Raw genomic sequence first — 12,655 nt, 5'->3', positions numbered from 1 at the left:
CCCGAGAAAAGAAGAAAATAGAAGGTAAGTTGGGTTGGGAGGACGGGGAGGGGATAGTTTGCAGGGGAGCGGGGTGGAGGGGAAAAAAAACTTACCCGAGACCCCGGCGGGGGACGAAGGAAGCCTCCAGCCATGGGGTGGCTCGGAGCAGGGATTGCCCCGTTTCAAGCCTCCTCATTGGCTAAGGGGCTGCCACGCCCCCTGCCAGGAACAAACCCAGGCACGTACGTGCGTCCACGGGATTTACACCATGGTATGGCTCGGAAAAGAGCCAATCATGTTACGTGTATCCCATGGACGCACGTCCGCCGGGTACTAATAATGAATATTGACCTTGCCGGGCTTCACTAGAACAATATGTGTGCTATACCTTGATTAACAATGATCTGAGTTAAGCTACCAGTCCAAATCGATTGTTGAATTCAGACAGATGGGCTACCTTAAATTGACGGTCTGTTTTCATTTTTAACTTGCATGTCTCTCTGTTTCAATGTCTTCTCTCCTTTTCCTATTTTTTCACAGCTGGGAAATGTTTGTAAAATAATTTTGATTTCTGGAACTGAATGAAAGAAAGCAAAGCCAGATAGGCACGTTTTATTCACATGTTTTGATAAAAGGCTTTGCAATTGATGCACAAACAGTTGAGGTACTTCAAATAGACAGATATTCAGTGTATTTGAATTTAATGACGCTGCCCATGATGAGCTAGTGCACGTAAGTAACTTTCTTCTTCTGCTTAAAATCTGTACTTTAGGGAAAGATTACAATCTGCTACCTAAGACTAATAATGATGGACTCAGCACAGTATGGTGATGGCTCAACAAATGATGATGTAAAAATAAGGGTTTAATAGTTTATCATGAAAAAATGTATCAGCTGGTCGGGAACTCTGAAGTTGTTTTCTGGGCTTGTCAGAAGATAAGTCTTGTTACTAATCACTTGAACTCTCGTGAAACTTTGTCTACAAGTTCTAGCTTGCAAACATTGTCTGAGTTATCAGTTGTTTGGAAAGTTCAAGGGAATTTGTCTTGTTACCCCAACATGCACTCTGTGTCATAGTTCTTGGTTTCTTTTATGTATTAAGGACTTCACCATCAAGACCGAGCATGTACACTTTCTTTTTAGTTATCTACTGCTTGAATGCTTCAAGGACTTTTGAGTTCAAATGCATGCACGCTCATCTCTTGTTGAGGGTGCTCTATGAAAATATTCCCCTGATTCAAGCCAGCAGCATCTATGCTTTAGTTTTATTGTTCTGCGTTCTAGAAAGTCTTTTTCCCAGTTCCATTCTCCAGCATTTTCCTCTGTCACTTTTCACAGGCCTTGGGACTGTCTCCTTTAAGTTCCAGCCTACATCAATCCGACTGTCACACACTTTGTCTTGGGCACATATAACTGGTTCCATCCATCAATGTTTCCTTCCTTTATTTGCTCGTCATCTTTATGAACTCTTCCTCCAAGTTCCAACGTGCTCTCTCTCTCTCTCTCTGTTCTCATCCTAGTTTCTAATATCGTTTTCTCCCGTTTCTACGTTTCTAGATGTCCTCATGTTTCTCATGTTTCCCCTCCTCCACCGCCTTGGTCATTGCTGGTGCTAGAACTGGCAGTCCCTTCTTTGCTCTATTGTCAGCTCCGTCTTTATCTTTTTCCTGCCTAAAGTGGCTAGCTATGTTATTTTCGGCCTGGGATGTGCGGCCCCTCCTCTTTTTTCCGCTCCTCCATCACATCTCCAAGTCTGGGCTGCTCGAGCAGCTATGCTCTGTTTTGCTGCTGCATACCTTTTTTTCATCTTGTCTTCATTCATTGGCTGTGGTGTGGCTATTTCCTGGCCTTGCTGTGGTGTCTGCCTTTCCTCAACCTCACTGCTGCTGATAGGCCATGTATCTGAAAGCTGCCACAGCTGCACCTCTCGGCCGGCACTATGGAATTATCTGACACTTCACATTGGTTTATTAGGATGCATTCCCATGCTTTCATCTTGCAGCCCTGCCTTCTCCATATTTTCTCTGGCCACAGTGCAACAGCCTGAATCTCATGGTTCCTGCCACAGAAGACTCAGTACCTCCGGTGATTATCTGTCTCTGATGGTTCTTCGTCCCACTACAGTGCTACATAAAAAAGAATGCAAGGAGATGTCATGCAAAAGTGTTACAATTATTTGTTTCCAATTCATTGCATTGGCATGATCTTGGTCATTAAAAGGGAAACCTGAATAAAAAACATTAGTAAAAGTAACAATGAGGTGATAACTCCTTTATAGATTGGAGTGATGATTTAAAACGCTGATCTTCAATGTGCACTCTGTAGCAATATACATATTGTGTGTTCTGTTTCTTTTTTTTAGTTCAGTAAAGTAAGAACCATCACCACTAGGTCTAACTCCATCAAGCAGGGTAAAGATCAGCATTTCCCGGTGTTCATGAATGAGAAGGAGGACATTCTGTGGTGCACTGAAATGGAAAGGTAAGATGCTTAGAGCCCACTCCAATGGGGAAGGCATGTGTAATTGGCACCTGATGCCAGACCTGGTACCATATTATGCACTGTGTACATTAGACTCGGGTCAAAATTCTGTTAGGCCAGAAGACCAATCTTGACCTGCTACTAAACCATATGCTTAATACTCCTACATCCTGTCCCCTTTCCTTTAAGATGTTGGGATAATTGGTCTTTCGGGAGGGGACTGGTGCACATTTTTTGTAGCACCAAAAAATGGTATCCTTTTTTTATTTTTATGTGAGGGCCCTTTGCTCGAAATGTTAAGGCCAGGATCAACTCTGCTTCTTCTGTGATTCGCTTTAAGCACCACAAAAATATAAGATGTAGTCATATATAACTTTGATAAACAGACATGTGCTGGAGAACAATGAAAAAACACTTGTACATATACAGTGCTGTACACAAAGCTCTACATGTTTCAGTCGTTGGTGGAGTATGGGACCTTGTTCAAGGGTTACTAAAAGTTATGTGGTGATAAAACAAAAAAAACGTATGGAGATATGAGGGTCAATACATGAAAAATGTTTTGTTATATTGCCAACACACAAGGACACATTTGAAAAATGTAACAGTAAAAAATGGTTCTCCCGCTAAATGGGGATATTGAGATGCAAAAAATGTAGCTCCCAGGTATCTTATAATTGGCTCCTTTGTTAAACAATCTGCTTTCTCGCATACCTCTATTTCCGTTTGCTCATATATTCCCTAGAAATTGAGATTGTGCAATGATGGCATATAAGAAAAGGGCTGTTATATCTGTTTGGCACGAAACATATCTTAAGTCCTTTATTCCACACTCAGTAATGAACTTATATCCCAATTCTTGACCCAACTCTGTGAACCTAATATTGTATAATTGAGCTAATTATGTCAACTGAAGTGGAGCTAAATTCCAAAATGTCATTCAGTGACCTAGGCTGCAAATTGGATGCCTGTCTTGTTGGCTGTTCTTTATTTGCATGATTAGATTAGGCACGAACTTGCACTAGAAGAAATATATGGATCTGTCATCTGGAAATCCCTTGTACTCTTACGAAAAATTGAAATTGCCATCCCAGAACCAGCATACAAAATATTAGCGCCTAGAAAGAACATTGCGTACACTGGATTACTTAGGAAATGGACGCAAAAGTTAGAGGCAGTTTTGAAAGCGGCCGACATCCAGATGACAACGCTGTTAAAACAACCTCCAAATGCAAAAAAGAAAATAACAGTGGTTTTGGATTCAAAACTTGTCCAAATATAATAAACTACCAACTGCTCTGGAACTTGGACCTGTAATGAATCAGCTGGAAAATATGCCTCAATATCTGCAAAAATTCCCGTCTCATTACCATCGCAATGGGTTTCTAAGATTGCGTCTGAATGCTTATAAAACGAAGCAAATGCTAGTAGTACGTCACATGGAAACATCAAATGACAACGTATGTAGATTCTGTATGGTCAGCACAGAATCACTCAAACACTTAATAACAGAATGCATTGCACTAAAGAGTCAAAGGTCTACCCACCTTAGTCAATTTGTTCCAGTAGGTGGAAACATGGACGAATGGTGGCTCAGGATCTTAGGCGGAAGTTCTGTGCATCTGACATGTTCTGTAATAAACTTTCTGGACAATATTTTAGAGCAATCATGAAACTAAAAGAACTAACTATTCTACATTTGCTGAATAGCTCAAGTTCCCACTGTGATTAATATTTGGCTTTTTAGTGTAAATATTGAAAATATAGTCCTGGATTCGAGGCTGGGAATTGTTAAGGAAGAAAATGTTTTAATTGAAATGACAAGAAATCTGTTGTGACAAAAGTTTGAGTAAACTAAAAGTTAAAAAAAAAAAATTAAAAAAAGAATGTCTGCTTTTTGACATCAACCATGTGCAAGTTAGTTGAGGGGTGCCTACAGAGGCCAGAGGTAGGCGTGGGGCGGTGGGACCAGGTTGCTTTGCCTTATTAGGCATTTATCATGTTTTCCCATGACTTCTAATGCTTTGTTATGGATTTCATGCCTTGTCATGCTTTTTTCAAGCCTTGCTATGCCATGCTATTATTGCCCATCAAACTCTCGTCTGACTGCTCATGTCACTTGCAAGCTCAAATTATATGTTGCAACGCATAATACAAATAACTAATGCATCTACACATGACAATTGAACCACCCCTGCCAACGGAATCATACTGTAATGTTGCCATGATTGTGGTGACATTACTAATACTACACCTGACCACAGTACACAAATCCTGACCCCCCCATTACACTGGCTAAGGTGAGTGGGGATTACAGGAGTGTCCCCTGCTTCCCTTAGTCAGTGTAATGGGGGTCAGAGGTTGCAGGGGTGTCTACCCCGCTTAGCATTATGGTAAGCGGCAGATAGGAGAAAAGAAGAAAAAAAAGGACCCACTGGCGTCATCACCACCCCACTTAAGTGGGAGGAACTGACGCTGCAGGGGTACAAGGCAGGTGTGTGCCGCAGTTAAGGTAAGTGGGGGGGGGTGCGGGTTGGAGGATTGCAGGCCGGGGCATGCAGGCAAAAGTGATCTATGTGAGTCGACATTTTTGTTGGTAATTACGGGTGGCGCAGTGATCATAGATTCCTCCCAACATATCTTAAACAGAACACTATTTCAATGGAATGCCTTTCTCCCACAGATTCCTCATCTTGATAGATATCCATCATCCTGATTTTGATTTTGATAATTTCTTGTGCGCACCAGGCACATTGCACTACATTCGGGCGCAGATGTTATCTATGATTCAGCCTTTAACTGCGGAACGCTGTTATTGCCCCTACCTCTTTGGTTCAATTAAATAAAAAGGTTTTGAGTGCCTTTCTAAAGTCTTCTAACGATGGACATGACCGCATGGTGGTTGGTAACTGGTTCCATAACTTTGGGCCAAACACGGAGAACCTCCTGTCCCCTTTCGAGGTCAGTTTAGCCCAGGGTATACCAATCAGAAGTTTGTCTCCAGACCGGAGATCTCTGGTTGGCTGATAATGGTGGATTCTAGCACTCGGGTATTTTGGTGCGAGATCATAGAAACATTTATTCATAAGGCACGCCACCTTGAACTTAACTCGGTCCTCCACCATAAGACAATGGAGAGCTCTCTGTGACTCTGAGACATGGTCCCTTTTCCCAAGATGGGCAATTAACCTAACTGCCGCATTCTGGGCCCTCTGGAGTCTCATCATCTGTTTCACTGGGATCCCTGTCATCAGACTGTTGCAGTAGTCAAGATGAGAATTTGTCAGCGCCCCTATGACCCTATACTGGTCTTCAGTTGCTACAAAGGGCCATACGTTCCTAAGCATACGCAGGGAGTAGTACACAGCCTTTACTTTGGCTCTGACCTGGGCTTCACTGCCCAGGTTTTCCTGCCATATGCACCCATGGTTTCACACTTTTTTTGAGAGTGTAATTTCTTCACCCTAAATCCGCGGTGTTATATTTTGTTCACCTCTCCTTTTTTTTCTCTGGTCCGAATAGTATTACCTCTGTTTTAGCTGCATTAAGCTGCAGCTGGTTACATGGCATCCATTTTTTGATGTCTTGCATGCACAGGTCAATCCTTTGAAATGCCTCGGACAAGTTTTTCGTCTCCACGTAGATCTGCGTATCGTCGGCGTAGGAGTGGAATCTTAGTCCTTGTTTCCTCACTATATCAAATAGTGGATGGATATAAAGATAAAAAATCAATGATGAGAGCGCGGAGCCCTGGGGAACTCTGCATCTCAACCATAGTAACTCTGAGAGGAAGGCTCCTAGTGGCACCTGCTGGGTTCTATCCTGCAGAAAAGAGCCAAACCAATCCACCACTACTTTCGAAGCTCTCCCCATTTTTCCAGTGCGTTGAAGAATGATCTTATGGTCAATCATGTCGAACGCCGCAGATAGGTCCAGCATCAACAATATTGTGGAGCCTCCCCTATCTGCAGCTTCCAGTAGATCATCCTGGACCGCCAATAGGGAGGTCTCAGTTCCATGATTTGGACGAAACCCCGACTGGTATTCGTCCAGGAGACCTTTGCTATCTCCAAACTGCTGGAATTGGTTACAGACTACTTTTTCTAGGATTTTAGTCAACCAACATAAATTGGCAACTGGACAATAGTTTTTTATAACTGTAGGGTCTGAATTGGGTTTCTGTAATGGGGGTTTCACCAGCGCTCCCTTCCGAGCGTTTGGGACATAATCCTCCATTAAAGATTTATTTATAAGGGTAGTTATAAATGGGGTGAGATTTGCTGCCAGACGTATGGCAGTACATGCTGGCATAGGAAATGCCAGGTCCTTTGTAGGTTTTAGTTGGAGTATTAAGGCTCGCACTATTTCCTTCTCACTAGTTTGAAAGCGAAAGCTGTCATTTTCTCCCTGATTTTCTTCCACTTCTGTCTCTTCTTGGGTTTCTTCCCATTTTTCAGCAACCCTCACTTCAGTGATACTCTTCTGAATATCCACATACTTTTCGGATTCCTAAACCTTGCCACTACGTCAAATAGTGCTCTGGCTTGGTTTCCTGCCTGTTTAATTTCTCTTTGGAGGAATTCTTTTTGTGCCATAAGCAGGGTTGTTTTATATTCTTTTAGACAAACTCTCGCCTTATTTGCATCTCTATCCAAATTGGAAACCGTCCATAGCTTATTGGTCTGGTGTACCTGTTTACGCATAAGACCCAATGCTGGTCCAAACCAAGATTTAGATTTTTTTGTAACTTTTAGTTTTAAAGGCGCATACTTGTCACAGATATCTTTTAAGATATCTGATCCCTTGCTAAAAAAACTCCTCACATGGGAGCTCAGAATCTAGATTTACCAATCGGTTCTCCACTTCCTCCCCAGGAATTTTTTCCAGATCCATCGCCTTCCGAATCCATACTGGTTTGTTCTCCCGTCCTTTCCCTTTTTGTGGTTCTGTTCCCCTAAATTCAAATAGTTGCAAACAGTGGTCTGACCACAGTAGTGGGATAGCCTCAAGGAATTGTGCAGACCCTCCTCTTACTGCTAAGAGATCTAGGCAATGGCCCTTATTATGTGAGGATTGCCTGGTGATGACCTCTAGATCATGATTATCGAGACGTTCCATCAGGGCGCCTGAATTGGGGTGGGTGTTGTCACACTCCAACCATATGTTCCAATCCCCTATGCATAATGGCTATTTGTATTTACTCCGCATTAAGATGAGATAAGCATCTCATTTTTCCAGAAAATTCTGTAGAGGTCTGGGTGGTCTATCCTGTGCTGCTGCTCAACAGGGTCGTAGTGGACCTCGACTCGGGCGTCGATCCGTCTTGCTCGGTGCTCGATCGTCTGCTTCGGAAGTGCTGGGGGCGAGCTATATATAACACGTCACTATGTCCCATGCTTCAGGTCCTTATTTCCATGCGCTTGTACGCTGCATCGGGAACAGGACTCCAGGTTTTCTCAACGTTTTTGTACTAAATTTGTCCGTTTTCCTCTGAAAACCTTGACACAATGTCATCTCACTGGGTTTCAGGCTTAAAGCAAAGCCAAAATGTCTGTAACCAACCCCCACAACGTTTGTCGGTGGTGCCTAGATGGGAGTCATGGCACCGAGGCTTGCGCGTCCTGCTCTAATGCAGCCAAAATCCCTACATGAGAGAGCCGGGAAACTGGCTGTGGGCCGACCATCCATTCTTCTGAGGTTGACACTGGGGAGCCCACCTTTGACAAGGGGAAGGAAAGACATCGGAAAAAGACTGAAACGGTCCCATCCCAGGAGCCATTCCTAATTTTATACCTTGCGAAAGAAGCAGCACCACCATCATTGACGCAAGACCAGCTCGTCGTCGGAATAAGGCACGCCCAATGCAGGGGGGACCGCTGGGGGAAGAGGTGGCACGTTTTAAAACATCCATGTTGGAAATGTTTAAGCAACAAGCTACTGTAGGTGCGCCACTCAGTGCTTCCGACACCCAAGCTAGCCAATCAGTCCACTCCATCGATGCTGAAAACACCTTCAGGCTCCACGCCCGCAAAGGCATGAAAATCGCCACAAGGCCGTAAGGCTGATGCCCACGGCGTCCATCGGCCGTTCAAGCGTCTCTCAGTGCCGAAATAACTATCAGCGCCGAAAGTCCCATTGACTAGTCAAAGCAAAAGGTTCTGGGGTCGACACAGGTCCAGAAGATATATCGTGGATATGAAAATCTTACCTAACAGCTGATTACAAAGGGGATGTCGACCCCATTTATTATGGGAGCCAGCGGTGTAGATTATTTTGATGATCAGTCCGATTTGTTAGCACTAGCTCATGGTTTACAAGATGCTAGTGGCCTAGATACACATCCCCAGACCTTGACTTACAGCAAAGCCAGCGCTACACGCATGCTAATGCAAAATTCAGGCCTTCGGTTAACAGAGTTGTAGACACACTTGGTTTAAAGTCATCTGCCACACCCCTTCAGGGGTGCGAGCTCACAGACATCCTGGGGAAGGGTCCCACAATTGAGCATAACTTGCCATTTAACCCGGCTATTGCAGACCCCTTAGCCTCCTTATGGCAACACCCTTGCACTATTCCCCCTGTAAAGGCCAATTTTACGGGGAAGTATAGGCTGGCAAGAGGAGATCCTTCTTCCTCGCTACAAACCCTTCCTCAAAAGGGCTGGTTGTGCAAGCTGCCAAAATTTCCACCAGACCTGCGGCATCCATTTCCGATCTGCCTCCGGATAGGGAGGGAAAGATGTCTGATGCATTGGCCAAGAATGTTTTCACTTCTGGCAGCATGGCACTCTAGGCCATCAACATAGCCTGCGGATTTGCAAAGTATTCCTTCGGCTTGTAGAAGGCTACAGAGCATGCTGCTGAATAGGTCCCTGAGGATGCAATGCAGAACAGATTTTTACAGCTCGTGGAGGATGGGAAGGAGGTAGCTAAGCAGTCTATGCAAACGGGCCTGGACGTAGCACACTGCGTTGGCAGCTCTATGGGTTCGGCAGTAGTGATGTGAGTGAGTACCTGAAAGCCTCTGTCTTCTCCTCAAATGTTCAGGACAGGCTACTAGACATGCCCCTTTGAGGGAGACATGCTTTTCGGTCAAAAAGCTGAGGACTCCTCAGAAAAATATCTTAAGATTGCAGATAAATCATTGGGCCTAGCTGGACAGGCGGCCAAGCCTGCCTTCATCTTTGCCTCAAGAGCCAGAGGCTTTAGGCGTTATTAGCATCCCCGGAAGGGGCAGAGGGGCTTCTAGAGGCCAACAAGCAGTGGCTGGGGCGCCCGCACCCTCTAAGCCACTTTGATTTCCCCTCCCACGATGCACTGGTTGGTGGACGGTTGGCAGGGCATTGGCCCCAGTGACAGGTGATAATGTGCCAATGCATCTCAAGCACAGGAAGCTCCTACGGTTCCTCATAGGGGACAAGCACTATCAGTTCAAGGTGCTTCCCTTTCGGTTGACCTCTGCTCCAAGGGTCTTGACCTAGTTCATGGCGGTAGTTGCGGCTCACCTCAGGAGATCCAGGGTCCAAGTATGTCCTTACCTGAACAACTGGCTGATCCGGGGAAAGTCGGCTGGGCAAGTCTTGACTCATCTGTAGGACAGCTGCCTACTACTGCACAGGCTGGGCTTCAGAAGTCCCATTTGACGGCAGTTCAAAGCCTCCAGTTCATCGGAGCAGTCCTAGACACTGGGGTAGGGAAGGCTTTTCCTTCCAAGGAGAAAGTCTGCAACATAACACAGATGGTGCATTTGTTTTGGAACCTCGCCACCTTACCGGTGGCTTCCTTCCTCCGCCTCTTAGGTCTCATGAACCCTTGTATTCTTCTAGTGTCAAAGGCCAGACTGTGCATGAGATCATGTGAGAAAGATCCTGTTTACCTTGCAACTAAGAAGTTGTTTGGATGAGCCTTTAATAAGTTTCTGACGCGTGTTGCTGTGCAAAATGTTTTTATTTGTAGTGTAGACAAAGTTGTCTAGAAAAAGTGGTCAGCCGGCATGCGTTTCAACCCATACGGGTCTTTCTCAAGGCAGGTCAGGTATGTGGGGGAGGCTAATCTCCCATGGACGAAAATGTATGGCCGAGTGACACAGGTCTGAGAAGGTCAGCATATGTTCATGAGGCTGTTGCCTGATGGTCGCGGTGACTGCAGTGACTGTGCAGTTCTCGGAGTGTTTGAAGACAGCAGGGAAACAGCGCAGAACCCCTTTTAGAGGTAAATGTAGACAACTATGTGCGAAGGTATGGATTTTGCAATCCTACGACGATAAGAGTAGATAACATGTAACTAATACAACCGCACATATTGATATAGAGAGGACACAGCAGCAGATCGTACGTCGAACCATATCACGTCACTGATGACAATGCTGCAGCGTTTCCCCAGCAACACAGAAAGGTGATACAGGGATATGACAAATGTTCTGTGCCTTAAAGGTATGAGCGGACAGATATTAAATACACCAGCAATGGGATGTCATAATAAAGTTAGTGCAAATAAAACAGCAGAGATTTAACACTCGCAATTATTTTCAGCAAATGAAGACGCAACATACTCTTCAACCGACTGGTCCAGTATAAGAAGCGGTTTACACAATACACAGCGGAAAACCTGCTAGTGAGTGAAACTGGCTTATTAACTCCAGCACGACAGGAGTTTTAAAGTACATTGGTCTTCTAGTGGGGCACAGGGCTTTACCAGCGCTTTGTCCCACAGGAGACCCAATTCTCTACCAACCATAGATACAATAATAGAGTATTTACACCCCTAGAACTGGCACATGAGAAAAACATTTTTCTGACAGAAAAGAATAGCAAGTCTACCCGGCTCTCTTCTTATTCTAAGGTTCGTGAACCTTGAGTTCAGAGAATTAATTGTGGTTAAGTAAAAATGGCAAAACCTAGTATTAACATTGGTAAATATATCTAAACAGAATTTATCTGTTCATTTCTAGAAAAAAAGTCTTGATATCTTCACCTGAAGAAGGGCATGACGAAGCCCGAAACGCATAGTGAAAGATGGGGGATACCACCTTGAGAGTCCTCAACATGATCTTAGCATCCATAATTAGTTCCTATCAAGATGTCTGGATTCACAAAACACTTTGAATACAAAGCATTATTGTAATGTGATATATGTTTTGAGAGAATAATGTTGATTCAATGAAAGTTGTAACAATATGCACAATTTGAAAACACAGATCTTGAGATGGGAAGTACTGTAATGATGAATAATTACTTTGTGACCATTTATCATATTGTAAACTGAAACAATACATTTGTTTGTATATTTATTTGCTTAATTTACCAAAACCTTATGATTGAAACCGTTGATTTCTTCCTATTATATTGGAAAAAGTGTGCCCTTGTTTGTACCCCTTTGTATTTCGTGGGACCCTGTATTGCACCAACTCTGGATCTGGTAGCACAGATCTAACAAGGAGCACCTGAGAGTCACTTACTTGACCTATGTAACTTAGTTTTGCTATAATTACACTAAGGAAATTGAGTGCACCTCCACAACCTGCTACTCCTAGGTTATTCTAACTGCTTAGGGAGTCTATCAAGATGAGGAATCTGCAGGAGAAAAGTAAATATTGAAGGAGAAATTACTTACCGTAATGATCTTTCTATGGATTCTTCTCCCACAGATTCCTCCACGACCCTCCCTTCCATCCCACTCAGAAAGTCTTTGTGGCGTGACACTTCTGTCCAAACGAGAGGACATCTGATGATGGCTCTTAGGTGACCGCATCTGTCATGTCAGCCTCATTGTTTAAAAATAAAAGCCTCTAATTGTGTGGGATTACCCTGTTGGGATGTGTCCTCTTATGTTTTTATAGGCTGATAAGCCTCCTCCGGGTTGGTTTTCCTCTGCATCATTCAGGCGCAGGTGAAAAAAAAGGGAGGAACTAAAGCATGAGTCGTAGTGACGCGTTATATATATGACGCGTGGCGTCACTTCCGGAGCTGACGATTGAGCACCGAGCAAGACGGATCGATTGTCGAGTCGGGGTACACTACGCCCCCCTGTTGAAAGGTTTCTGGGCAGCATAGCTGGATGATGGCTATCTATCAAGATGAGGAATCTGTGGGAGAAGAATCCATAGAAAGATGATTACGGTAAGTAATTTCTCGGTTTATACAATCAATGTATATGCCACCCCTTCCCAATGCACCCTAGAACCACAAGCACAC

At 44.1% G+C, this 12,655-nt stretch overlaps 1 protein-coding gene across 4 annotated transcripts in view; it reads left to right on the top strand.

Moving 5' to 3' along the window:
- Positions 1-12,655, top strand: part of DNMT3A (DNA methyltransferase 3 alpha) — a 2,439,715-nt gene that overhangs the window by 2,410,056 nt on the left and 17,004 nt on the right. For all 4 annotated transcript variants that reach the window (XM_069605556.1, XM_069605557.1, XM_069605559.1 and 1 more), the window contains one exon: positions 2,345-2,463. In XM_069605556.1, the coding sequence (XP_069461657.1) occupies positions 2,345-2,463 (119 nt within the window). The remainder of the gene's footprint in view (positions 1-2,344; positions 2,464-12,655) is intronic.

This window comes from Ambystoma mexicanum, chromosome 4p, assembly GCF_040938575.1.
Source record: "Ambystoma mexicanum isolate Mex_15411 chromosome 4p, UKY_AmexF1_1, whole genome shotgun sequence".
Taxonomy (NCBI): Eukaryota; Metazoa; Chordata; class Amphibia; order Caudata; family Ambystomatidae; genus Ambystoma; species Ambystoma mexicanum.
Note: the sequence above shows the minus strand (reverse complement) of the source record. Positions and strands in the feature narration are given on the sequence as shown.